We start from the raw sequence: 25,579 nt of genomic DNA on the forward strand, positions 1-25,579 counted from the left end.
TCTTAAATGTGCTACTAGCTAATTTCATGGAATGCCCCCTATTCCTTCTATTATTCGAAAGTGTAAATAACCGAGTCACATCTACTCGTTCAAGACCTCTCATGATCTTAAAGACCTCTATCATATCCCCCGTCAGCCATCTCTTCTCCAAGCTGAACAGCCCTAACCTCTTTTGCCTGCAAAAGACAAAAATTATTGGCTATGCGGTCAGAGTTCTCTGTACTCGGTGCACAATTTATATTGAGATATCCATGTAAATATGTAGTGAAACATCAAAGAGTTAACTATGCATATTTTGATCTATCTCAGTTGAGATTTTTCTTGGATTTCCTCTCAGTTCTTGTTTTTTTCTTTTTCTATTTTGTAATGTAATTTTTGCTCTTTCTTGGTCTCATCTCTTTTTCTTATTGCAATGTGGTCTGTTAATTTGGATTAATATTAATATTGTGTACAAAATAAATGTTCCTCCTTTTTCTTCTATATTGTATTGCACATTGTCCTATCTTTTCTGTTACAAGGATGCTTGTGTTAAATCTATAATTTTCAATACAAATTTAAAAAGGAAATAGAACTTTGGGTTATTTTGTGAGCTTACAAAAGGTAGTATTTCCTTGTAAGTATTGAAATAGTGAATTTACAAAAGTCACTTAATTTGAAAAGGTGAGAGTATTGGATCCTGGGCAATAGTCACTAGTATCTGATGTGTTAAGGGAAAGTGTTATTAATACAGGAAGGGAGATTAGCTAATAAACACAATTGTTAGTCTGCCTGCAGTGTGAATCGAGGAGATTGTCTTTGGAAGTATTTTTGTTGACGTAATTGCCTTAAAAGCACAAATATGTAAACCTTAGTGGAGTGGAGGAGGAGCTTAGTGGTTAGTGCAATGGTCTATAAACCAGGAGACCAGCGTTCAAGTCCCACTGTTGCTCCTTGTGACCTTGAGTAAGTCACTTTACCCTCCATTGCCTCAGGTACAAATTAACAGGCTGATTCGGTACCGACATGTGCATGTTTTGGTTCACAAGCCGCTCGATTCAGTATTCAAATTAGACACAAAGAAGCGCGCCTATGAAGCGGTTGGCGTTCGCAATCCATTTTACTGTATAGAGCGGTATACAGCACCTATACAGTATCTAGGGTACGCCATACATGTAATTTCAAATGTCATTCCATCAGGTAAGTGGATGGTTCGTTTCTACAGAGACCCCGTATGGACACCGGGGCCGCAGCCCTGAGCATCCGGACGTCCTTGATCGGAGGCCACCCTCAACCTTCCATGTCCTGGCGCTTAAGGACGTGCAAGGACGTCCAAGTGTCTGTGAAGGTCGGGGCCTCCGAGCATGGATGCCCGCAAAGAGACGGTAACGTTGCCTTCCAATGTCCATGGCCGCTGCCTTGAGCACCCGGCCGGACGTCCAAGGTTGGGGCCTCCGAGCATGGATTCCCGCAAAGAGACGGGAACGCTGCCATCCAACGTCCATGGCTGCTGCCTTGAGCGGTCCGAAGCTGACTGAACACCACACTAATGCCAGGGTCAGGGTAGACGGTAAATATAGAGGTTAAAGACGCAGTAAATAAGCTGGTTAAAAACACGATAATTTGGGCGCGCGTTTCTGTATCGGAGGAGAATAGCTAATCCGATCATTAACATATCATATTTACATGCGGTGGGCGGAAATAGATACGCGTCTTTTTCGGCAAGCACTAAGGATGCGTAAAAGCCAATACTGGATTGTGCGTCCATCTTATGCGCTCAAAACGTGCGTCTAAAGCGGGTTAAGAAACAGGCAACCGTGGCCGCGCTTTACTGTATCGGCCCATTAGATTGTAAGCCCTCTGGGGATAGGGGAATACCTACAGTACCTGAATGTAATCCACTTTGAAGTGCTGCATAAAGGGGAATATAAATCTAAATAAATAAACCTCAGTTTTCACATCCTGTGATAGGATACTTCTATTTTGCAACTCGTGAACTGCCCAGACAGGTAAGAAGTAGCTATTACTATCATCTTGAGAGAGAGCCTATTTATATCTTGAGAAGAGGGTGTTGCGATCCCCCCTGCTGCTGCGCTGCAGGAGGTCTCTTACCTTCCTCCAGAGGCCGCTCTGAAGCCAGGGCCTCGCCTGCGCATCATACAGGACTTGCTCCAGGGCCTGAGAGGCCTAGCTGCTCCTGAGGCATGCCGGTGGCTTGCAGCCTCAGTGTTTGGACTTCCTGTTGGGCGACGCCCTTCCCTAGGGGCTGGCCCGCAGCTCTCTACCCTAGTTATAGGACCAGCGGTGGGCGGTCCTGGCAAGCTCCTCCCAGGGAGTTGCCTTCTACCTCCAGTATTTAAGGACTTTCGGTTCACTGTGTCTTTGCCTTTGGATTGGGTTACACAGTTGCCTGTGGCCTCTCCTGATCCAGGTCCTCCGTGGCTTCGACTCCTGCTTGTCTTCAGCCTGCCTTGACTCCGGTCCGTGACTCTGACTCCTGCTTGTCTTCAGCCTGCCTTGACTCCGGTCCGTGACTCCGACTCCTGCTTGTCTTCAGCCTGCCTTGACTCCGGTCCGTGACTCTGACTCCTGCTTGTCTTCAGCCTGCCTTGACTCCGGTCTGTGACTCCGACTCCTGCTTGTCTTCAGCCTGCCTTGACTCCGGTCCGTGACTCCGACTCCTGCTTGTCTTCAGCCTGCCTTGACTCCGGTCTGTGACTCCGACTCCTGCTTGTCTTCAGCCTGCCTTGACTCCGGTCCGTGACTCCGACTCCTGCTTGTCTTCGGCCTGCGGATCAGGTCCTACAGTCGTCTGTACCTTGCTGATCCAGGTCTTCCGTGATCATATGCTTTGATGGATCCCTGTCCAGTGTCTCTGCCTAGATGTTTGTTCCTGTGCCTGCCAGCCGTAAGGACTTCGGATGTGAGTATCCCAGCATCGGAGTTCCTGTTCGCCTGGGTCTTCCCCGCACCCTCCTTCTCAGCGTGGTCCGCGACCAGCCTTCCTAGGCTGTGTAGGGCGCGTCTGGGACAGGGTGGTCCGCGACTCAGTCCCACGGGTGGGCTGAGTAGGGCGCCCTGATGGACAGTGCAATGTTCCCGTCCAGCCTTGTCTTCAGTGTCTGCTTCAGCCTTTGTCCGGATGTCTACCTGTCTCTGCCTTGACCTGGTTCCTGAGCCTTCTGTCCTGTTGGGCCCTGGAGTGGCCAACAGGAGGGATTCGTCCCACGGGCTCTTCAGCTTCTGCCAGCCGAGGGGGCTTCGGATGTGAGTATCCCAGCATCGGAGTTCCTGCTCGCCTGGGCCTTTCCTGTGTCTCGCTTCAGCCCTTGTCCTGATGTCTTCGTCTTGCTTCAGCCTGCTTCTGCCCCGTCTGATGTCTTCAGTTTAAGGACTCTGTCTGCCCTCGCCTCTGTCCGGCCTGCTGCCCATTGCCGTTCCCTGCGGCAGGTCCGAAAGGGCCGGGAACAGTCGGAGGACCGTTCATTAGTCAACTTCCCCGTGTTGGCTACCATGGGCATGCAGGTCCGGCTGAGGGTCGGACTCCCTGCTTCTGTTCCTGCCTGCCTGGCTCACCATGCCTGCTCAGCTCACCTCCCACGGTGTGGCCTTGGGCTCCTCCTGGGGTCCTGCCGTGGCCCAAGGGCTCACCACCCGCCCGAGACGACCGCGCCCGCGCGCGCTCGTAACAGAGGGGTAGCTAATAGCTTGAGGTGAGGTGGTTTAGAACATAAGAAATTGCCATGCTGGCTCAGACCAAGCACAGCATCTAGTTTCCAACAGAGGCCAAACCAGGCCACAAGAATCTGGCAAGTATCCAAACACCAAGAAGATCCCATGCTACTGATGCAATTAATAGCAGTGGCTATTACCTAAGTAAACATGATTAATAGCAGAACTTATCCAAACCTTTTTTGAACCCAGCTACACTAACTGCACTAACCACATCCTCTGGCAACAAATTCCAGAGATTAATTGTGCATTAAGTGAAAAAGAATTTTCTCCGATTAGTCTTAAATGTGCTATTTGCTAACTTCATGGAATGCCCCCTGGTCCTTCTATGATCCGAAAGTGTAAATAACTGATTCACATCTACTCGTTCAAGAACCCTCATGATCTTAAAGACCTCTATCATATCCCCCCTCAGCCGTCTCTTCTCCAAGCTGAACAGCCCTAACCTTTTCAGCCTTTCCTCATAGGGGAGCTGTTCCATTCCCTTTATCATTTTAATTGCCCTTCTCTGTACCTTCTCCATCGCAACTATATATTTTTTGAGATGTGATGACCCGAATTGTACACAGTATTCAAGGTGCAGTCTCATCATGGAGCGATACAGAGGCATTATGACATTTTCCGTTTCATTAACCATTCTCTTCCTAATAATTCCTAACATTGTTTGCTTTTTTGACTGATGCAACTGAGCAGACGATTTCAAAGTATTATCCACTATGATGCCTAGATCTTTTTCCTGGGTGGTAGCTCCTAATATGGAACCTAACATCGTGTAACTACTGCAAGGGTTATTTTTCCCTATATGCAACACCTTGCACTTGTCCACATTAAATTTCATCTGCCATTTGGATGCCCAATCTTCCAGTCTTGCAAGTTCTTCCTGTAACGTATCACAATCCGCTTGTGATTTAACTACTCTGAATAATTTTGTATCATATGCAAATTTGATAACCTCGCTCATCGTATTCCTTTCCAGATCATTTATAAATATATTGACAAGCACCGTTCCAAGTACAGATCCCTGAGGCACCCCTGTTTACCCTTTTCCACTGAGAAAACTGACCATTTAATCCTACTCTGTTTCCTGTCTTTTAGCCAGCTTGTAATCCACGAAAGGACATCGCCTCCTATCCCATGACTTTAGTTTTCTTAGAAGCCTCTCATGAGGGACTTTGTCAAACGCCTTCTGAAAATCCAAATACACTCATCTACTGGGGCCAGTTTTACATGCAGAGTGAGACGTACGAACAGCACAGTGCACCTCGGTGAAGATTTGACATCATTTACAGTCTACATCTGGCATATTAAAGTCTCCAACGATCACCACTTCTCCCTTCTTTCCTATCCTGTAGAGATCTGGTTGAAGACATCCACAGGATAGGAAAGAAGGGAGAAGTGGTGATCGTTGGAGACTTTAATATGCCAGATGTAGACTGGAGAATCCCATCTGCAGAATCTAATAATAGTAGAGAAATAGTGGATGCCCTGCAAGTAGCTTTGTTCAAACAAATGGTTATGGAACCCACAAGAGAAGGAGCAATACTTGACTTAGTGCTCACTAATGGAGATAACATCTCTGATGTCCAAGTGGGCGCCCACCTCAGCACCAGTGATCACCAAACGGTATGGTTTAATATCACAAAAAAGATACGGAAAAGAAGCACAAAAACCAGAGTTCTGCAGTTCAAAAACACAAACTTTGATGAAATGGGGAAGTACCTGGAGGAAGAACTAAAAGGCTGGGAGAATGTGAGAGATGTGGATCAACAGTGGACCAATCTAAAAGGAGCAATTGCCAAGTCAACTAATCTATATGTTAGAAAAGTAAAGAAAAGCAAAAGAAAAATAAAACCTATCTGGTTCTCAAAGGAGGTAGCTGACAAAATAAAGGCTAAAAGAACAGCGTTCAAGAAATACAAAAGATCCCAAAGAGAGGAGCACAAAGAAGAATATCTGGTAGAACTGAGGGAGACAAAGAAATTAATCAAGAGAGCAAAAAGTCAAGCAGAAGAGAGGATTGCCAGGGAGGTAAAGAGAGGTGACAAAACATTTTTCAGATACATCAGTGAAAAGAGAAAAGTTCAAAGTAGTATAGTGAAATTGAAAGGTGGAAAGGATCAATGTGTGGAGAGAGACGAAGAAATGGCAGAAATATTAAACGAATACTTCTGTTCTGTGTTCACGAAGGAGGACCCTGGAGAAGGACCGTCCCTAGTTAACAAGATACTGGAGGGGAGTGGAGTAGATTTATTTATTTATTTATTTTTAGTTTTTATAAACCGACGTTCCTGTATAAAATACATATCACACCGGTGTACAGTGAAATAAAAACTGTCGCCACGTGGGTGGCTTACATTGTAACAAATAACATTTAAATAACAATATAAATACATTTAACATTTTAACAGATACAGTGAAGATTAGAGGAGATTTGAGGAGATTACAGTAAACAATCTGGGTAGATTAAGATTCAATGATGAGCTCTTCAAGAATTAATGGACAACAGGTGGGTCCGGACAAGAACTTATGGACAACAAGTGGGTCTGGTCAGAGGTTAAACTGATAAAGTATCAGCTCAACCTGCACTTAGATGTAACTCCATTTACAGTAGAAAATGTATGGGAAGAGCTGGGGAAACTGAAAGTAGACAAAGCCATGGGACCTGATGAGGTTCATCCCAGGATACTGAGGGAGCTCAGAGATGTGCTGGCGGGTCCGCTGTGTGACCTGTTCAATAGATCCCTAGAAACGGGAGTGGTTCCGAGTGATTGGAGAAGAGCTGTGGTGGTTCCGCTTCACAAGAGTGGGAACAAAGAGGAGGCTGGTAACTACAGACCGGTTAGCCTCACTTCGGTGGTGGGAAAAGTAATGGAGACACTGTTGAAAGAGAGAATAGTAAACTATCTACAGTCGGGAGAATTGCTGGACTAGAGGCAGCATGGATTCACCAGGGGAAGATCCTGTCAGACAAATCTGATTGACTTTTTTGACTGGGTAACCAAGGAATTGGATCAAGGAAGAGCGCTCGATGTCATCTACTTGGATTTCAGCAAAGCTTTTGATACTGTCCCGCACAGGAGACTGGTGAATAAAATGAGAAGCTTAGGAGTGAGTGCCGAGGTGGTGACCTGGATTGCAAACTGGTTGACGGACAGAAGACAATGTGTGATGGTAAATGGAGCTCTCTCTGAAGAGAGGGAGGTTTTAAGTGGTGTACCACAAGGATCGGTGTTGGGACAGGTCCTGTTCAATATATTTGTGAGCGACATTGCGGACGGGATAGAAGGTAAGGTTTGTCTTTTTGCAGATGACACTAAGATCTGCAACAGAGTGGACACGCCGGAAGGAGTGGAGAGAATGAGACGGGATTTAAGGAAGCTGGAAGAGTGGTCGAAGATATGGCAGCTGAGATTCAATGCCAAGAAGTGCAGAGTCATGCATATGGGGAGTGGAAATCCGAATGAACTATATTCGCTGGGAGGAGAAGGGCTGATGTGCACGGAGCAGGAGAGAGACCTTGGGGTGATAGTGTCTAATGATATGAAGTCTGCGAAACAATGCGACAAGGCGATAGCAAAAGCCAGAAGAATGCTGGGCTGCATAGAGAGAGGAATATCGAGTAAGAAAAGGGAAGTGATTATCCCCTTGTACAGGTCCTTGGTGAGGCCTCACCTGGAGTACTGTGTTCAGTTCTGGAGACCGTATCTACAAAGAGACAAGGACAAGATGGAAGCGGTACAGAGAAGAGCGACCAGGAAGGTGGAGGGTCTTCATCAGATGACATACGAGGAGAGATTGAACAATCTAAATATGTACTCCCTGGAGGAAAGGAGGAGCAGGGGTGATATGATTCAGACTTTCAGATATTTGAAAAACTTTAATGATCCAAAGACAACGACAAACCTTTTCCATCGGAAAAAAATCAGCAGAACCAGAGGTCACGAGCTGAGGCTCCAGGGAGGAAGACTAAGAACCAATGTCAGGAAGTATTTCTTCACGGAAAGGGTGGTGGATGCCTGGAATGCCCTTCCGGAGGAAGTGGTGAAGTCTAAAACTGTGAACGACTTCAAAGGGGCGTGGGATAAAAACTGTGGATCCATCAAGTCTAGAGGGCGTGAATAAAGAGGAGGCATTCAAACACTGCACGGAGCGGCAGTAGCCACAGAGGCATTCAACATTGCACGGAGCGGCAGTAGCCACAGAGGCATTCACGGAGCGGGATGCCAGTGGCCAGTAGTTGGTGTTCCACCTTCACGGAGCGGAAGGATGGAGGGCTGCTATCTCAAAACATAAAAAAATAAAAACAGGGGTGGGTAAGAGTATGGGGTAAGGGTGTGGCCTGCTTGATACAGCGGTTGCTACCCCTAATTGAGTTGGACGTTCACTTGGATGCAGTTACGGCACTGCTCTCTAAATTGGTGGTGGGGTGGAGGGGAATTAGGGCTGGAGGGTACTGGAAGCCAATAGTAACAGGTGGGAGAGAAAAAAAGGGGAAAAAAATGGATAAAGTGCGTAGCTTGCTGGGCAGACTAGATGGGCCTGGAATGCCCTTCCGGAGGAAGTGGTGAAGTCTAAAACTGTGAACGACTTCAAAAGGGCATGAGATAAACACTGTGGATCCATCAAGTCTAGAGGGCATGAATAAGGAGGAGGCATTCAAACACTGCACGGAGCGGCAGTAGCCACAGAGGCATTCAAACACTGCACGGAGCGGCAGTAGCCACAGAGGCATTCACGGAGCAGGATGCCAGTGGCCAGTAGTTGGTGTTCCACCTTCACGGAGCGGAAGGATGGAGGGCTGCTATCTCAAAAAAATAAAAAATAAATAAATAAAAACAGGGGTGGGTAAGAGTATGGGGTAAGGGTGTGGCCTGCTTGTTACAGCGGTTGCTACCCCTAATTGAGTTGGACGTTCACGTGAATGCAGATACGGCGCTGTTCTCTAAATTGGTGGTGGGGTGGAGGGGAATTAGGGCTGGAGGATACTGGAAGCCAATAGTAACAGGTGGGAGAGAAAAAAAAAGGGGAAAAAATGGATAAAGTGCGTAGCTTGCTGGGCAGACTGGATGGGCCGTTTGGTCTTCTTCTGCCATCATTTCTATGTTTCTATGTTATTTGGAGTGAGAAAATTGTCACAAAGATGAGATTTCTACAATGTTCTCTATAGTGATATAAATAGTTGAATAGTGTGAAGGCTTCTCTCTCTCTCTCTCTCTCTCTCCCCTCCCCCCGATTATCATGTGTGTTAATGCTATAACACATTTTGATGAATGATCCTGTTTGATAGTTGGATATCTCTAAATATTGAGCCCAAAGTATATGGGGTCAGATTTAAAGATCTTAAATGTATACCCTCGAGGAGAGGAGGGAAAAGGTACAATTATTAATTAAGCCTTCCCTTTAGGCTCTACAGTGTAAGTGGCTGCAAGGGAAGGGGAAACTGGCACACAAGAAACCCATTAGTGCCTCTATAAATCAGAGTCCCAGTGGTTTGCAGATTCATGATCAACTGAGGATAGAAAATGCCACTGCACCCACTCTCTACCAGTCTAGGGTAACCCCCTTGTTATCCCACGTGAATGTCAATGAGTTCTTCCAGCCATTCTGAATCCATTCTGACCCAGAATTCAAAACCTGCTCATTCTTGCAGTGCTAATCACATCGGTCTTTCAGCAGGTAACTATTAGGGTTTTAGATAATTACTTACCTAAGTAACTTGGCATCAAAGACTGTCTCAACATCTGGGACAACTGAAGGAAGATACTTTAGAGCAGCAACCTAACACATGAAAACAATATAAGTAAATCCCCACTTAAGAACTGTGACAACATTTTGAACCTTTACAAAATTATATCACACTCCAAATCTATAGCATTCATTATTTTAATCCACTTTGCTATACTTCATATAAAGTTAGATCTCCTGATACATTTATGAAGCAATAGTCTCCTTTGAATCTGAAGCCATAAATATATTGTGGCCGCTTCTATGTGTTATTCTTGATTTTCCTAACGAGGCTGCAATTTTAGACTCATATTCAGATTAGTTTTGGGCCCAAAGCTCCAGACTTGCTAAAGATGAACTGCAATGTACTGCATCTTATTTCCTACAGAAAAGAAAACATTTCATGAAATGTAAATAGGGAAAATAGTACTCAGGACACAAAGGTCAAAGGTCAATTTCACTGCCTATGCTAAAGGCACAGTGAAGCCAAGAGGGAAGCATCATGGACAGTGACATACTGTTGCTAAACTGGGCCATCACTTCTCAAAAAGTGGTCCACTTCAAAACCCAATGGCCTACTGCCACAGCTGCACTAGGCTCCCAGTGATTATAACAATGAATACCAGCAATTTTCAAAAGCCCATTTACACACGTAAAACCTTTTGAAAATTGAGCCCTATGGAGTGAAACCAATTTTACACATGTAAATCCGCTTAAAAATGACCTCCAGTATCACTATTTGAAAACATGCCTGGAAGAACACTGGTAACCTGGTAATCTGTAAGCATCTGTATTTATTATAAGAATTTGTATTTACTATTTATATTTATTATTTAGCTATTAACATTGTTCTGTTACCACTTGGTACTATTTCTCTCCTTTACCTCAAACTCTAAGTTCCTACTAAGTTAGCCATGTTATTTATACCCAATCGTTGGATGTAATTGTATATTTGTTTAATTGTTCAATCTGTTTGATGTAATTTTCTGATCCTTGTTCTGTGTAAACCGAAGTGGTATGCACTAGTGCATGAACTCCGGTATATAAAAGCCTTTAAATAAATAAATAAAATAAATAACCGATGCAGTGCTTTCAGCATTGGGGGGAAAAGTGATCACTTCATTTGTGCCTTTAATTAACTGGGTAGCACAATTCTGTGCAACCTGTACCCTGAGAAGAGTTCTGTTGGGCAACCCTGTGTACTCTGCATTATATTAGATACTGTTTCTCTATCTAAACATGGGGAAGCTTCAACTTTCATGTCCAATATGCAAAGAGATTTGGAAATATTTTCCATGATATAAAAATGACATACCTCACTACTTGTGTACCAAAGATTACAAACTCAAAAACATGCTCATACTTAATTTTTCTAGTTCTGTTTTTACCTTTCTGGTAAAAATAACAACAACAGAATACGTTTGCCTCAATAAAATTTCAAACAAATTTTAAAAAAGGCTAGGAGGAGCTGAGAAAATGACCATTTATGGCAGTATCCGGGTGGTGTTCTTCACTGTGATTTGTACCTTGCTTAATTGTACAGCAGCAACAGTTATGTTGGCAAGGCCGGGTTTGAAAGCTTGTGGGAGGTGGGAGACCTAGAGACGGAAACTGAAGGAAATCCTCCCCATCCCCATCAACCCCCAAAGTGGCAAAGTTGCCACAGCAGCGCACCTTTGAAATGGATTGCTAGAGCAGGCTCCTCCTTGGCACACTTGCACTTCTCTTAGGCCTGTAAATTTGGCTCCTTCAAAACTTGGCCTATGTTGCCTGTGCCTAAATCTGGGCCTGAATACTGGTTCTGGTGCACAACGGGGAGCACATAAAGAAGAGACATAATATTGCAAATTATAAAACACAAACAGGTACCAGCAGAATATGAGAGGGGATGGAGATGCAGCTGATATAAATAAATAGGGGAATAAATAGAGGCTTGAGATGCAAAACAGCATGATGCTCACTCAAACATTTTGATATGGTAAATCTGTATTCTCTTTTATCTGTTTTGCAAAAGCTCTGGAATTTGTTGCCAGAGAAGGTAGTTAGTGCAGTTAGTGTAGCTGGGTTCAAAAAAGGTTTGGATAAGTTCTTGGAGGAGAAGTCCATTAATGGCTATTAATCAATTATACTTAGGGAATAGCCACTGCTATTAATTGCATCAGTAGCATGGGTTCTTCTTAGTGTTTGGGTAATTGCCAGGTTCTTGTGGCCTGGTTTTGGCCTCTGTTGGAAACAGGATGCTGGGCTTGATGGACTCTTGGTCTGTCCCAGCATGGCAATTTCTTATGTTCTTATGTTCTTACAGAGAGCCTACAGAATACATTAATCTCACGGGCTTTGCTCTATAGCTTTGGCATTTTGCAGCAGTTTCAACAGCACAGTTAGCATTCAGAGCTGGGTGGATTTTATATTTTTACTAAGCCTCCAAGATTAACATATTTTGCAAGCTCTGTAGAGGCACAGTGTTGCTTTGAGTGAACATCATGCCATTTGGGACTGCAAGGTCTTGTCTCAGATTCCATATACGCATCATATGTGCAATGGCCATTTGTACTCCTTTTATTTGCAGTTTTATTATGAATATTATGTTTTGAATTATACAATTACTCATTCTCTATACTGTTGGTACTTGGTGTGTGCAGGATTTAGGATTTTTGCCAACCCTAGGTTCTTGTGGTGCTTTTATTCCCACCCACCTCCTTGTACGGGTCTGTTACAGAGTAACATAGCTGCAGAATGAGATTCAGCAGAGCTGGAAAGCAGCAATTTTCGCCAGGCTGCTGCCCCCAAATATTTGCTGCCTTAGGCACAGGCATAATGGGTACCTATTGAAATATCCAGGACTGGATGGTTGCATACCATTGGGAACACCAACCTGGAGCAGAATAGTAGTTTTATGTTGGCTCTTCATCAGGCTATTGATGGATTCAAAGAGTTTCCTCATGGAGTCTTCAAACTCTATCTGCTCTTTGCCTTCATACAGCCTGTAGAGAGAAAAAAAAGGTCACTGTAATTGCATCAACACCTTGGACACACATGCCAAGTTTATTTAACAGTGTACAAAATGTAGGATGCAGCAGCTGTAGGTAAAGTACTTATTACGTTCGTGGACCCTTAGACTGAGGTAGGATTCGCACATCCTGCAGGGGGGAGCCTTGCAGGTTCCCTCCATAAGCAGTGTTACCATTCAGCAACCTGCTGCATCAGTTCCTTCCGTCAGGGCTGGCGACCGCGTTCCTTGGCGGCATTCTCCCACCGCGGCACTTCATCGCTTCCCCCGGAAGTCCCCGCATTAGCGCGGGAAATAGGGCTATTTAAACGCCACTCTTCAGCACAGCATTTGCCTCAGCTACAGGCTTACTTGTGCTGGTGCTGCTCTCGGATTGCTGGTGACCTGTCTCGCTGAACCGGATTGTACCTTGGACCTTCTCTTGCTTGCTACCTGCCTCGCTGACCCGGATTGTACCTTGGACCTTCTTTTGCTTGCTGCCTGCCTCTTTGACCTGGATTGTGCCCTGGTCCTGCTATTGCTTGCCACCTGCCTCTCTAAACTGGATTGTGCCCTGGACCTTCTATTGCTTGCTGCCTGCCTCGTTGACCCAGATTGTGCCTTGGACGTTCTCCTGCTGGCTACTTTCCGCTAGGACCGGATTGTGGTCTGGACCTTCTTTATCTACAACCTACCCAGGGGTACTGGATTATGCCCTTGACTGGGTTTTTGGCTGTGGTCCAAGGGCAAGTCAAGGTAAGAATGTTACACTATCTTGGGTCCACTATCTAGACTGTAACAAGCAGGAGGACCTGGGCGAACAGAGACCCTAAGAACCCAAAGGCTCAACCTCAGCAGGTTTTATGTGGGGTCTCTGTTGGTGGCAGAAGAGGAGGTCCTTGGAAGGTAGGGTCGTAGGCTGTCAGAGATCAGGCATGTCTAGGAGTAAGCAGTAGTTGGTGTCAGGCTGTGGTCAAGCTTATTACGAGGTCAGGCAGTAGTTGGTGGCAGGCAGCGATCAAGCATATTCCGAGGGCAGGCTGACACCACACCAGGTATCCATCCAAAAGGAAGAAGGGATGGACAGAGGGTCAGGACAGGCAAGGAGAAGCACAGAAGGCAAGAAACACTGAAGACCATCTTCAGGCAAGGACCTGAAGACAAGATTCTGAAGAAAAGGCTGGGCTGAAGACAAGACACTGTAGCAACATGCTCTACATGGAGTAGTGGGAATTGTTACTGAGGTTTATTGCAGCTGGGAGGCTACCAATTTATACAGCATCGTTGATGATGTCATCTCCAGGGACCGCAAGGACTTTCCTGCCGCAGTCCCTTTAAAGGTGGAAGCATGGCACGTGCACGCACCTAGGGGAAGGTATGGCACATTGGAATTGTCAGTGTCCTGCCATGAAAAGGCGCAGTGACGACTCACCGCATCGGTGAGTGACGTCCCACAATGTAAAGATGCAGTGATACTTCACTGCCTTGGTGGCCAGCCCGGAGCTGGAGGTAAGGGCGGCAATTTGCAGGGTTAGCCTGCATACCATCCAATGCAACTGTACTATACATGCATAAATATTTTATATTTTACCTGAAATCAAACCTCATATTCGCCCTGCTGAAGAAATGAGCTCCTGCTCCTGACATAGCTAATTCTGAACAGGCTTGTTGGCTTAAAGCTTTTGTGGGCTATAGATACGGTCAATGTAATTAAAAAAATGTTTACAAGTAAAAAGAACGTTTGAAAATGTCCTCTCAGTGCGAGTAACTATGCATGCTGCTCATAACACAGATTCTTTCACCCATAGGGAAAAAGGGGGCAGGATTAGACTGGGGAAAGTACATCAGGAGATTTCATTTTGACATCTCTGTGTGTAGTTTAATATGACTTTCTGCACCTCCTTCTAAGCGGGTACAAATTACCCACATTCCCTGACTGGTCTGAATTTGTAAATGGAAATTCCATGGAGAGTTTTTCTTTTGAATATGAGCTTGCAGACCCACCTGTAGAATCATAGGCACCAGCTCTATGAGTGCTATGGTGCTCGAGCCTCCCCAATATGGGCTTCTGTCCATACCTGATTAAATGGCCTGGTCTCCAAGGAAACACAGGCAAGCTCAGCAGGGGTCCTTGTTAGGCATGGGAGAACAGTCACCTGCTTCCTGTTCCTCTCAGGCAGGGTGCAGGGAACAGGAGACGACAGCCGGAGCAGTGGAGAAGCACCCTAAGGTACCAAGACTGGCTTGAAACGGTGGTGGCAGCAGCAGTGGTGCTGGCAGAAACAAAGCATCGCTCTAGATAGCCCAGTGGTTAGAGCAGTGGTCTGTGAACCAGGGAAACAGGGTCCAAATTTTGCTACCACTCCTTGTGACCTTGGGCAAGTCACTGCACTTTCCATTGCCTCGGATACAAATTTGAGGCCTAGATGCATTAAGCCATGTTTTTTTAATTTTATTAATGCATTTCCATTATACAAACAATCAACATGGATGAATACAGATCAGAAAGAAAATTTTCAAATTTGTTAACTTCAAATTTGTTAACTTCAAATTTGTTAACATCAATATTCCTATCTAGTATTCATATCCAATATTCAAAATAAGAAGTAAGTGCCTCATGAAGTTATATATAATAGAGCAATATCTGAGGACAATACTGGGAAGTTACCTTCTACCAGATGAACAACTGAAATATGAGTATTACAAAACAGGTATCTCTCTATTTGCCTCTAACTCTACAGCCACAACCTCTTGGGGGCGAGAGTCTAAGAAACCCTTAACTGTGAAACTTCAAAAAATACAATTTCTGTTGCTGCAAAACAACTTCACATTTACAGGGGAATTTTAATAACATTTTCCCACCCTTTACTTCTACCTCTGTTCTTAAATTTAGAAATTTTTTCCTTCTATTTTGGGACTGCTTAGAAAGATCAGGATATATCCAAATTCTGCCTCCATGGAAGGGAACCATCCTATTCCTTATATATGCTTTAAATACCAGATCTCTATCTATGGCAAATGAAAACGATACATGCAATACTGATCTATTTGTAATAACTGTATCTATGGTTGATTCAATTACCCCCATTAAATTCAAAGAGTTTTGTCTTTCACTATTAGCTTGTATGGAAGATCCTTTTGGGTTTACATAATAGATCTTTGAAATAGTAGGAATAGTGGATTGAGGAATTTTTAAAATTTCCACAAAATACTCTAAGCATTTCATATGGGGAAATCAAATCAAGTTTTGGGAAATTTATTACTCTGAGATTTAAATATTTAAATGAATTCTCCAAAACTTCTAATTTTTTATCATAGATAATTTCTGCTCTAGCGAACTTCTGCTGCCATGTCTCTAAATTGTCAAGATGCTTCTCCGTTTGTTGAATCTTAACATCAGAATTAGACATTGATATTTCAATATTCTTGGATCATTGATTAGAATCCAATTAGAGTCCAATGTTATTTTCTTGGATCGTTGGATCGTTGATAGAGTCCAATGTTATTTTCGTAAGATTTATTACTGCGGACTTTAAGGCTTTTATAGCATCCCAGTTGATTTTTCCAAGTAATGAAAAACTCTCAGGGCTTCTTGATTCCAATCCCCCCGTTGTGGCTGGAATTCCTTCTCCTTTCCCTTGTATATCATCTTGCAATTTCATGAAATCAGTGGAAATTTGAAAAGGTGGAGGAGGAGTAGTAGGGGCACCGGGACTCAAAGATGTTTTGGTCAGGGAAGGTGGCAATTGCTCAGTTCCTACACCTCCAGCAACCTGTACCACCAGTTCCATTCCTGATGTAGGGGCAAAAAAAGCAGGTATCTGAGGCTGGGAGGCCGCTAGTACAGGCGATGATGTTGACATCTCCCTGACTTTAGCCTTCCGCTTGGTATGAGGCATTTAAATACTTATTGCAATCAATCAATTATATCGCCTCACAATTGCCTTTCCAGCCCTAATACTCAGTTCAATTTCAATTTATTACTTCATGAGTGGAGGCTTCTGGGAGAAGATTTCAAATTTTTCTTTATTACTCACATTTTGGACATTTGAGCTCTCTCCAAAATCCTTTGGCAATTCAAATGATGTCTCCCAGACGGCTTCACCCGGACAAAGCCGCGTGCCCCTTTGGCGCGCGCAGCTTCGGTGATGCGCCGGCAATGTCGACGCGCCGCAGGGTGTTGGATTTTATCAGTCCAGGAAGACCCGCCTCCGTGACGTCAGCGACAAGGAAGTTGCTCCACGGAACCAAAAGAGCTCAAATTAGCCCGAGGAAATCCAGGAAATCAAGATGTAAGGTAATAAGCCCCTTCAGCAGTGCTCCCTCTCACCTCCGCCTCAATTAGAGCGCTGCTGAGCGTCGGATTTTATCAGTCCAGGAAGTCCCGCCTCTGTGATGTCAGCAACAAGGAAGTTGCTCCACGGAACCAAAAGAGCTCAAATTAGTCCGAGGAAATCCAGGAAATCAAGATGTAAGGTAATAAGCCCCTTCAGCAGTGCTCCCTCTCACCTCCACCTCCGCATTAAGCCATGTTAAAAATCTAAGAAATATCATGCGATAAAAATATGGGCGTAACTAGGCAAATTTCTGAAATACTGCAAATTGCCATCTCATTGTTCTTCTGCCTCCATGCTGCAGTCTCATTCTTCTTCTGCCTCATCGCCTTCCTGCCACCATGGTCCAGTGTCATTGTTCTCCTGTCTCCATGATGCAAGATCCTCCTACCTCCTTGCTGCAGTCTCCAGTCATGGTCCTGCTGCGTGCTTTGTCACCTTTGCTGCTTTGGCCCATTTGCGTGTACTCTATCAACATAGTCTGTCCAGATCTTTACACAAACTTTGCTGCCTTGGCCCTTTGCAGTTTCCTGTTTAACTGCAGAAAAAGACCAAATGGTCCATCCAGTCTGCCCAGCAAGTTTCTTATTGTAGTAACTTCCGCTTCGTGCAGGTTACCCCAATGTTTCTGTTAATGGTAGTAACTGTTGCTATGTACAGGTCACCCCCCCAAGCCTTATGTTAAGGGTAGTTCATGCATCATTAAAACCTTTCAGGTATCTGAAGGTCTGTATCATATCTCCCCTGCACCTCCTCTCCTCCAGGGTAGACATATTTTTAGCCTCTCCACATAAGTAAGTCTTCTGATACATTTTAGGGATGTAAATCGTTTTTTGACGATTTAAAATATCGTCCGATATATTTTAAATCGTCAAAAACCGTTAGGGCCACGATACAATACCAATTCCCCCCGATTTATCGTCAAAAAATCGTAAATCGGGGGAAGGGGAGGGCAGGAAAACCAGCACACTAAAACCCCCCCAAAAACCCCACCCCGACCCTTTAAATTAAATCCCCCACCCTCCCCGACCCCCCCCCCCCAAATGCCTTAAATTACCCTGGGGTCCAGCGGCGGTCCGTAGCTAAATCGGGGGGAAGGGGGAGGGCAGGAAAACCGGCACACTAAAACCCCCTAAAACCCACCCCCGACCCTTTAAATTAAATCCCCCCCCCCCCCGAACCCCCCCCCCCCCCCCATGCCTTAAATTACCCTGGGTAGAGCGGCGGTCCGAAACTGCCTCCTGCTATTGAATCGTGTTGTCTTCAGCCGGCGCCATTTTTGCAAAATGGCCGCCGCAAAATGGCGGCGGCCATAGACCAACACGATTCGACTGCAGGAGGTCATTCCAGACCCCCGCTGGACTTTTGGCAAGTCTTGTGGGGGTCAGGAGGCCCCCCCAAGCTGGCCAAAAGTTCCTGGGGGTCCAGCGGGGGTCTGGGAGCGATTTCCTGCCGCGAATCGTTTTCCGTACGGAAAATGGCGCCGGCAGGAGATCGACTGCAGGAGGTCGTTCAGCGGGGGTCCCGAACCCTCGCTGAACGACCTCCTGCAGTCGATCTCCTGCCGGCGCCATTTTCCGTACGGAAAATGATTCGCGGCAGGAAATCGCTCCCAAACCCCCGCTGGACCCCCAGGAACTTTTGGCCAGCTTGGGGGGGCCTCCTGACCCCCACAAGACTTGCCAAAAGTCCAGCGGGGGTCTGGAATGACCTCCCGCAGTCGAATCGTGTTGGTCTATGGCCATCGCCATTTTGCGGTGGCCATTTTGCAAAATGGCGCCGGCTGAAGACAACACGATTCAATAGCAGGAGGCCGTTTCGGACTGCCGCCGTTCCGGACCGCCGCTGGATCCCCAGGTAATTTAAAGCATTTGGGGGGGGGGGTTCGGGAGGGTGGGGGATTTAATTTAAAGGGTCGGGGTGGGTTTTAGGGGGTTTTAGTGTGCCTGCTCACGATTTTAACGATTTTCACGATACTTTTACCCACCCAAACTGGCAACAATACGATTCCCTCCCCCTCCCAGATGAAATCGATCGTTAAGACGATCGAGGACACGATTCACATCTCTAATACATTTTAGTCGCTCTCACCATCATGAAGATAAGCTATAGCATCATATGAGCCTGGAAAAGAGATGTCATGAAAGTCTGTGACTCTTACACAACATGTACACTACAGCACTTTGGCATGCTATGTCCGATTACAGTGAATGGAGACCTGCCTATGGGGTTATTACACAAGTTTTGAACATCACTCAGACAACCAGATCTCATACAGTTTGTCACCCCTATACCACACATCATTGCTGAAAGATGTAAACATTGTCGTATGACTGTTTCTGTCCCTGCCTTTTCAGCAGTATGTCTTCCACAGAGACATATTTCTGAGACATGACAAAGTGATGTGCAATGGGCCTAAATATACATGCTGAACTTCCCTGAGTTTGATTTGAACCCATATACATCTGTCATGATAAAGGAAGAAAGTGTATTTGGAAAAAATTGTTGGTATACCCTGTGCTAGGTGAGGCCTTTGGTTGGTTTCAGGCCATTAGCTGATAAAGCACTAACAGGGCACACATGACTTGCGAGTCCCTGCTTTGAAGACCCTAATAGATTATAGTTGGCAAGTGACATTTCACTGGCTACAAGAGACAGGAATTCATCAGCCACTGGTTTTCTTATGCCTTTACACATGTAGAAACACTGTAGTGCTTTGTCATGTGCTGTACTTACTGGAACCTCAATTTTATGGGCATACTACTTTAGTGGAGCTCTACAGCATCGAGAGATAAACATTTGCCATTCCAATGTAGGTTACTGTAGAAACAAAGCCAGACACTTCTCATATAACTAATGTATTCACAAACCTGACAGACCCCCAGCTTCCAGATATTTGCTGTAAATACATAGCTCAGGAGGGATGATATTAGGGAAGCACAACTCTTCCCTAATAGCCAACCATCTTCAAAATCCTCAGAAAGGCCAGACTGATGAAGTATATAGGAATCATGCATAGCTCCTGGGTACATGATCCCCTACAACAAGGATGTGCATTCAAGCTTCATAGATCACTTGCACATTGATGGAATGGAAGAGTTTTTGGTTGCGGAAGGCTCCTCCCTGCCACGGAATAGGATGAGGGCTACATGAGTGCAGTCTAGAGCTTCTAGAACATGTGGAAACTGTACCCTCACATAAACAGTTCTCTTCAAGTCCTGCCTTTCATGAAGGAATGTTATGTAATTAAGAACGTGGCTACATACAGCTCTTAAGACCTGGTGCAGACAATGAGAAAAAGATGTTTGTGACATCCCCCCCACGACCCTGATAGTTGTTTTGAATGAGCCCAAAGTCATAAAATGCAGGGTGCAGAAACGTTTGGTGAGGCCAGGGATGGCATGGGACCTTTCTGTGATAGGATCCAGGTTACCTTGGAGTTCTTGATAAAAATCCATGTTGGCCTGAGGGCTGAGGCAATACCTCTTAACCACAGGTCCATCAACATCCCCAGCAATGTGGTGCGGGGATGGAAGATGCACTCCTTGTACAGACTCCTTGGACTCCATCACAGTCCTTGACATAGGCCCTCCGGCTCCACCGGTTGTGTTTCCAGTTCTGGCTCCAGTGCTGGTATTTTCTAGGAGGCATTTTAGCCTCCCTTCCCTGTTGGTGCTATTGTTGAGCTGCCCAAAGCATCCAGTGTTTCAATACTACCAGTAAACTGCCATCTAACATTCTGACTGTAGAAAGACAAGCCAGGTAACAAATTGTTGTTCTCTTGTTCTGCAGGCCTGTGTAGGTGTGCCTGAGAGAAGGCCTTATTTTATGGTGCCATAATTTCCAATATCATGCAATAATACCCTCGCGATACTGCAAACTGAAAAGGTGTTACTTCCCAAGTTAAATCCCGCAATAGTTACAAAATGCTCTAGGACTTGCATATTTATTCATTCCAATTCACTCATTATTTTATAGACTTCTGTCAATTGCCCCTCAGTTGTCTCTTCTCCAAACTAAAGAGCCCTAACCTCTTTAGCCTTATTATTTATTTATTTATTTACTTACTTATTTACTTACTTACTTAAACAATTTATATTCTGCTGATCTACAAATCTCAGCAGAATTTCCTCATTGGGAAATGATTCCATCCCCTTTATCATTTTGATCGCCCTTTTCTGTACCTTTTCTAATTCTGCTATCTTTTTTGAGATGTGGTAATCAGAACTGCACACAGTATTCAAAGAGTGGTCGCACCATGGAGTGATACAAAGACATTATAATATTATTTGCTTTATTCTCCATTCCTTTCCTAATAATTCCTAGGATTCTCTTTGCTTTTTTGGCCGCTGCCGCACAATGTGCACTGGGCAGATTTCAATATATTATCCATGATGCCCAGATCTTTTTCCTGAGTGGTGACTGCCAATGTGGAACCTTGTATCATGCAGCTATAAGCTGGGTTCCTCATTCCTATGTGCTTACTTGTCAATATTAAATGCCATCTGCCATTTAGATGCCCCAGTCTTGCAAGGTCTTCTTTCAATTTCTCAAAATCTTCTTGTGATTTAATAACATTGAATAATTTTGTATCATCAGCATATTTGGCAATCTCACTAGTTATTCCCATGTATAGGTCATTTATAATATGTTAAACAGCAGTGGTCCCAGTACAGATCCTTGGGGCACTTCACTAGTCACCTTTCTCCAATGAGAAAATTAACAATTTAGCCCTACTCTCTGTTTTCTATTTCTTAACCAGTTTTCAATCCATAATAAAACATTGTCTCCCATCCCATAATGTTTTTATTTTCTCGTCTCTTATGAGGTACTTTGTCAAATGCTTTCTATAAGTCCAGATACACTATATCAACTAGCTCACCTTTATCCACATGTTTATTCGTGACTTCAAAAAATGCTGAAGCTTACAGGGCAATTTTAAATGCCCGGTTTGCGGCAAATACCAGGAGATAGGTGGTGGCTGGGCTGCGCGTGCCGAGTGCATTTCAGAGCAGCCCAGCTATGCACGTATCTCCTGGAGCTTTTTAGGTAAGGGATTTATCATACCTAGATGCTTATCACCATTGTAGAACACTGTGTCTGTACAACAGCAGTATACAAATAACTATTATTAATATAGAAACAATATAAAATGTCACCGCTTACATGATCACATGCACTTTTTTAATTTTTTTTTTTTTACCAGGATAATCAGAGGTATTTCCATAGACACTACTTTCCTCTGGTATACATTGGTGATTCTACATCTCTTCTCACACCTCTCCCTTACTGTTTCATGCAATTTTTACAAAATGTAGATATCAAGCTTTATCTGTATAAAAAGATTGGGTCGGATTTTAAGAGATTTACGCGCAGACATAGATTTGTGCGCAACCCGACGGGCACAAATCTACGCCCGATTTTATAACATGCACGCGCAGCCACACACATGTTATAAAATCCAGGGTTGGCACGCGCAAGGGGTGCACACTTGTGCACCTTGCGTGTGCCGAGCCACACAACCTTCCTCCGTTCCCTCTGAGGCCACTCCAAACTCGGAGCGGCCTCAGAGGGAACTTTCCTTCCGCCCCCCACCTTCCCCTCCCTTCCCCTACGTAAGCTACCCCCCAGCCCTACCTAAACCCCCCCCCCGCCTCACACACACCTTTAACTTAGAAGTTGCGCCTGCCTCTGGGCAGGCATAGGTTGCGCACACCGGCCATCGGCAGGCCCGCAATTCCGGACACAGCAGCAAATGGCCACTGTGCCTAGAGGCTCCGGCCCCACACCATCTACACCCCACCCCATTTTTCAAGCCCCAGGACATATGCACGTCCCGGGCTTGCTCGCATCACCGGACCTATGCAAAATAGGCTCGGCGCACACAGGAATGGGTTTAGAAGGGTTATACAAGTATATTACGCGTGTAATCCTTTTTAAAATCCGCCCCATTGTGCGTAATATCATGCAAATGTACCAGCTAGAGAAGATATCCTTTTTTTAAATTAAAAAATAAAAACAGAAAGAAGAATTAAACTGCTCAGTTGTCACATTCCCATTGGCAGCTGAGAATACATCAGGGTTAAAATCTGAGTTTAAGATATCCCTTATTTCGTGTGGAAGCAAAACATTTCTTCCTGTTATGGGAGAGTGCTAGAAATGGAGCCTACTATCAAATATTTTTTTTGACTGGTTTCTTCAAAAGTGTTTTCCATATTCTTCTTTTCCTGTAGAGGAAAAGTGTCTATTATGAGGAGAAAGAAGCTTTATCATTATGCCAGTAAAAGATTTTGAGATATACTTTGATAAAATTATCACTCTGAATTTGGAATTTACTTGTGCAATAACTACTCACAAGGAGTTTGTAGCTTCCAGATACACAAATAATTATCCATGCACTGCTCATAGGAAAAATGTACTCACTGGGAAAATAATGTTCTGGACCGCACGATGAACTTGAACACATACTCCAATGCTTTAAGAGTTCGTAATATGGGTTCGCACTGTTCCCCTCTGCTAGATGTGTCCAAATAATTCTTCAAAACAGACATTAGTTTCCTGAGAGGGGGAAAAACAATTCCAGTTATTGGCATAATTTAAGTGCTTATTACTATGTACTGTTAGGGTTAGCACAGACATGAGCATTAGCACAATGTCTAATCAATGAGGCTTAGGGCCTCATTTTCCAAGCAGTTTACCGCGTGCGATAAATTCGCACTAACAGCCGTTAACGCGATTTGGTATTCAGGGGGCGGAGCATATGTAAAGCAGGAACCAGTTTATCGTGTGCGGCGAAACAGCTGCAGTGTTAGCGTGGCTAATAACTACAACCCTTCAATTTGCGTTACGGGCCAGTAAAGGGTTATTGCAGTCCACGATATGTCTGGAGAGAGAGAGAGAGAGAGAGAGAGAGAGAGAGAGAGAGAGAGAGAGAGAGAGAGAGAGAGAGCCAGCCTTCCTATAATGCCTATGCCCTAGACAGGTATTTGTATCCCTATGGGAGGGCTACCTAGTAACTCGAGGTGGGGATTAGGTATGAGCGTAGGGGGTTGGGGCACTTTCACATTCAACATGAGACCTACGGAAAGAACAGTGGTCTCTAGTGAAGATTGCTGGCCGTCGGAGGGAGGAAACTCACTCCAAGAAGAGATTTGGGCAACGGGTCTCTCCACCTAGCTTGATGGACACTCTACCTGGGCAACAACAAGCTAGGTGGAGAGACCCTTGCCCAAATCTCTTCTTGGAGTGAGTTTCCTCCCTCCGACGGCCAGCAAATCTTCACTAGAGACCACTGTTCTTTCCGTAGGTCTCATGTTGAATGTGAAAGTGCCCCAACCCCTACGCTCATACCTAATCCCCACCTCGAGTTACTAGGTAGCCCTCCCATAGGGATACAAATACCTGTCTAGGGCATAGGCATTATAGGAAGGCTGGCTCTCTCTCTCTCTCTCTCTCTCTCTCTCTCTCTCTCTCCAGTTCTGCAAATGGTGAAAACATCACGTGCGGCGATGTTTCCCCACTGCACGAAAAATGCCTTATTTGCATAGGACATGCCCCCTCATGCATTACCACTGCGATATTGGAAAATGAGGCCCATAGTTAGGTTAAGGATTGTCAGCCTATTCCCTGCTTTGAGCCAGTATGAAGCCAAAACTTCTGGATGACCTCATAAACACAGTTTTACCTTCCCATTGAAGAAAAACATTAAGCCCAACAACTTCAAGGACATTTGGCATGGAACTAGGAGATTTAATAATTACCTGCAAAAAGATTCTTTCTGAAACATGCTAACAAGCTTCATGACTAATTCAAGTGTAGCAAGCTACTATAAACCAGGTTCTGCCCCCACAAGCTTATCATATGTTGGAGCCTTACAATGTGGAATGAGCTGTGTCTGGATCTGAGTAATGTGTTTTGGACCTGTCAAGAAATGGGTTTTCAAACCTGCGGAGACTGCAGGCCGCCACAGCCAAGGTGAAGGAATACAAAAATGTGCCAAAAACCCCTGAATGACAAATGTTCTGCAAGAACCAGATTCCAGCACTCAATGTTAACAGTTGGGAAAAGGGCTGTACTATTTACCCTGTTAGAGAACAATACTCCATAGCCAGCAGAGGAGGAATCCAAATGAATGCTGTGAGACCATTTAAAGTAGAAAAGGCACAATTTGGCTGGCTCTGTCTATGTGTGTGGGGTAGAGAGAGCCAGGAGTTGAAGCCAGGAGCCTGGAAGAGAAGAGTACATCTGGCAGCCCTGCAATCCACACAGTTCACAAGTGTGTTCCAGTCTACTCAATTCAGATGAGGGAAGAACTAATAACTCTTGTTACAAGGAACGTATCATGGCTAACTTTAAATAAAAATTCAACTTATCTGGCCACAAGGACAAGTAGCAAGCAGTGAGAGTCTCTACCTGAAATGCACTTTAATTCTGACTAAAGAAGTTCATGATGACCCCTGTGATGTACTATGAATCACTAGACACAGAGGATAATAGCCCCAAACTACTTTTTTAATTAACACAGTTACTTAATACAGACTAGAAATATCTATATCTTAGAAAATATAGAGATATTTCAAGCCATGCAACTCAAAAACTACAAAAGAATAAATGTCAGCAAGAAAGCAATCTATATTATGGCTAACTTTAAAAAAAATTTCAACTTATCTGGCCACAAGGATATCTTGTTAGGTTTAAAGTTAAACGGTTAAAGGTAGCCAGATAATTTTAATTGGGCATATTCAATAGAATGTTTATTTCACTGAATATCCGGGACAAGTTAACCAGCTAACTGTAGCTAGATAATCTGTCCACTTGCCGGTTT

The 25,579-nt window shown here is 44.6% G+C and overlaps 1 protein-coding gene across 1 annotated transcript in view; it reads right to left on the minus strand.

The window, feature by feature from the left end:
- The window catches only part of LOC115079628 (dedicator of cytokinesis protein 2-like), a 991,955-nt gene that overhangs the window by 463,028 nt on the left and 503,348 nt on the right, over window positions 1–25,579 (minus strand). Inside the window, 3 exon segments of the mRNA XM_029583335.1 lie at window positions 9,416–9,486; window positions 12,308–12,416; window positions 23,179–23,313. Of these exon segments, the coding sequence (XP_029439195.1) occupies window positions 9,416–9,486; window positions 12,308–12,416; window positions 23,179–23,313 (315 nt within the window).

This window comes from Rhinatrema bivittatum, chromosome 18 (assembly GCF_901001135.1).
Source record: "Rhinatrema bivittatum chromosome 18, aRhiBiv1.1, whole genome shotgun sequence".
Taxonomy (NCBI): domain Eukaryota; kingdom Metazoa; phylum Chordata; class Amphibia; order Gymnophiona; family Rhinatrematidae; genus Rhinatrema; species Rhinatrema bivittatum.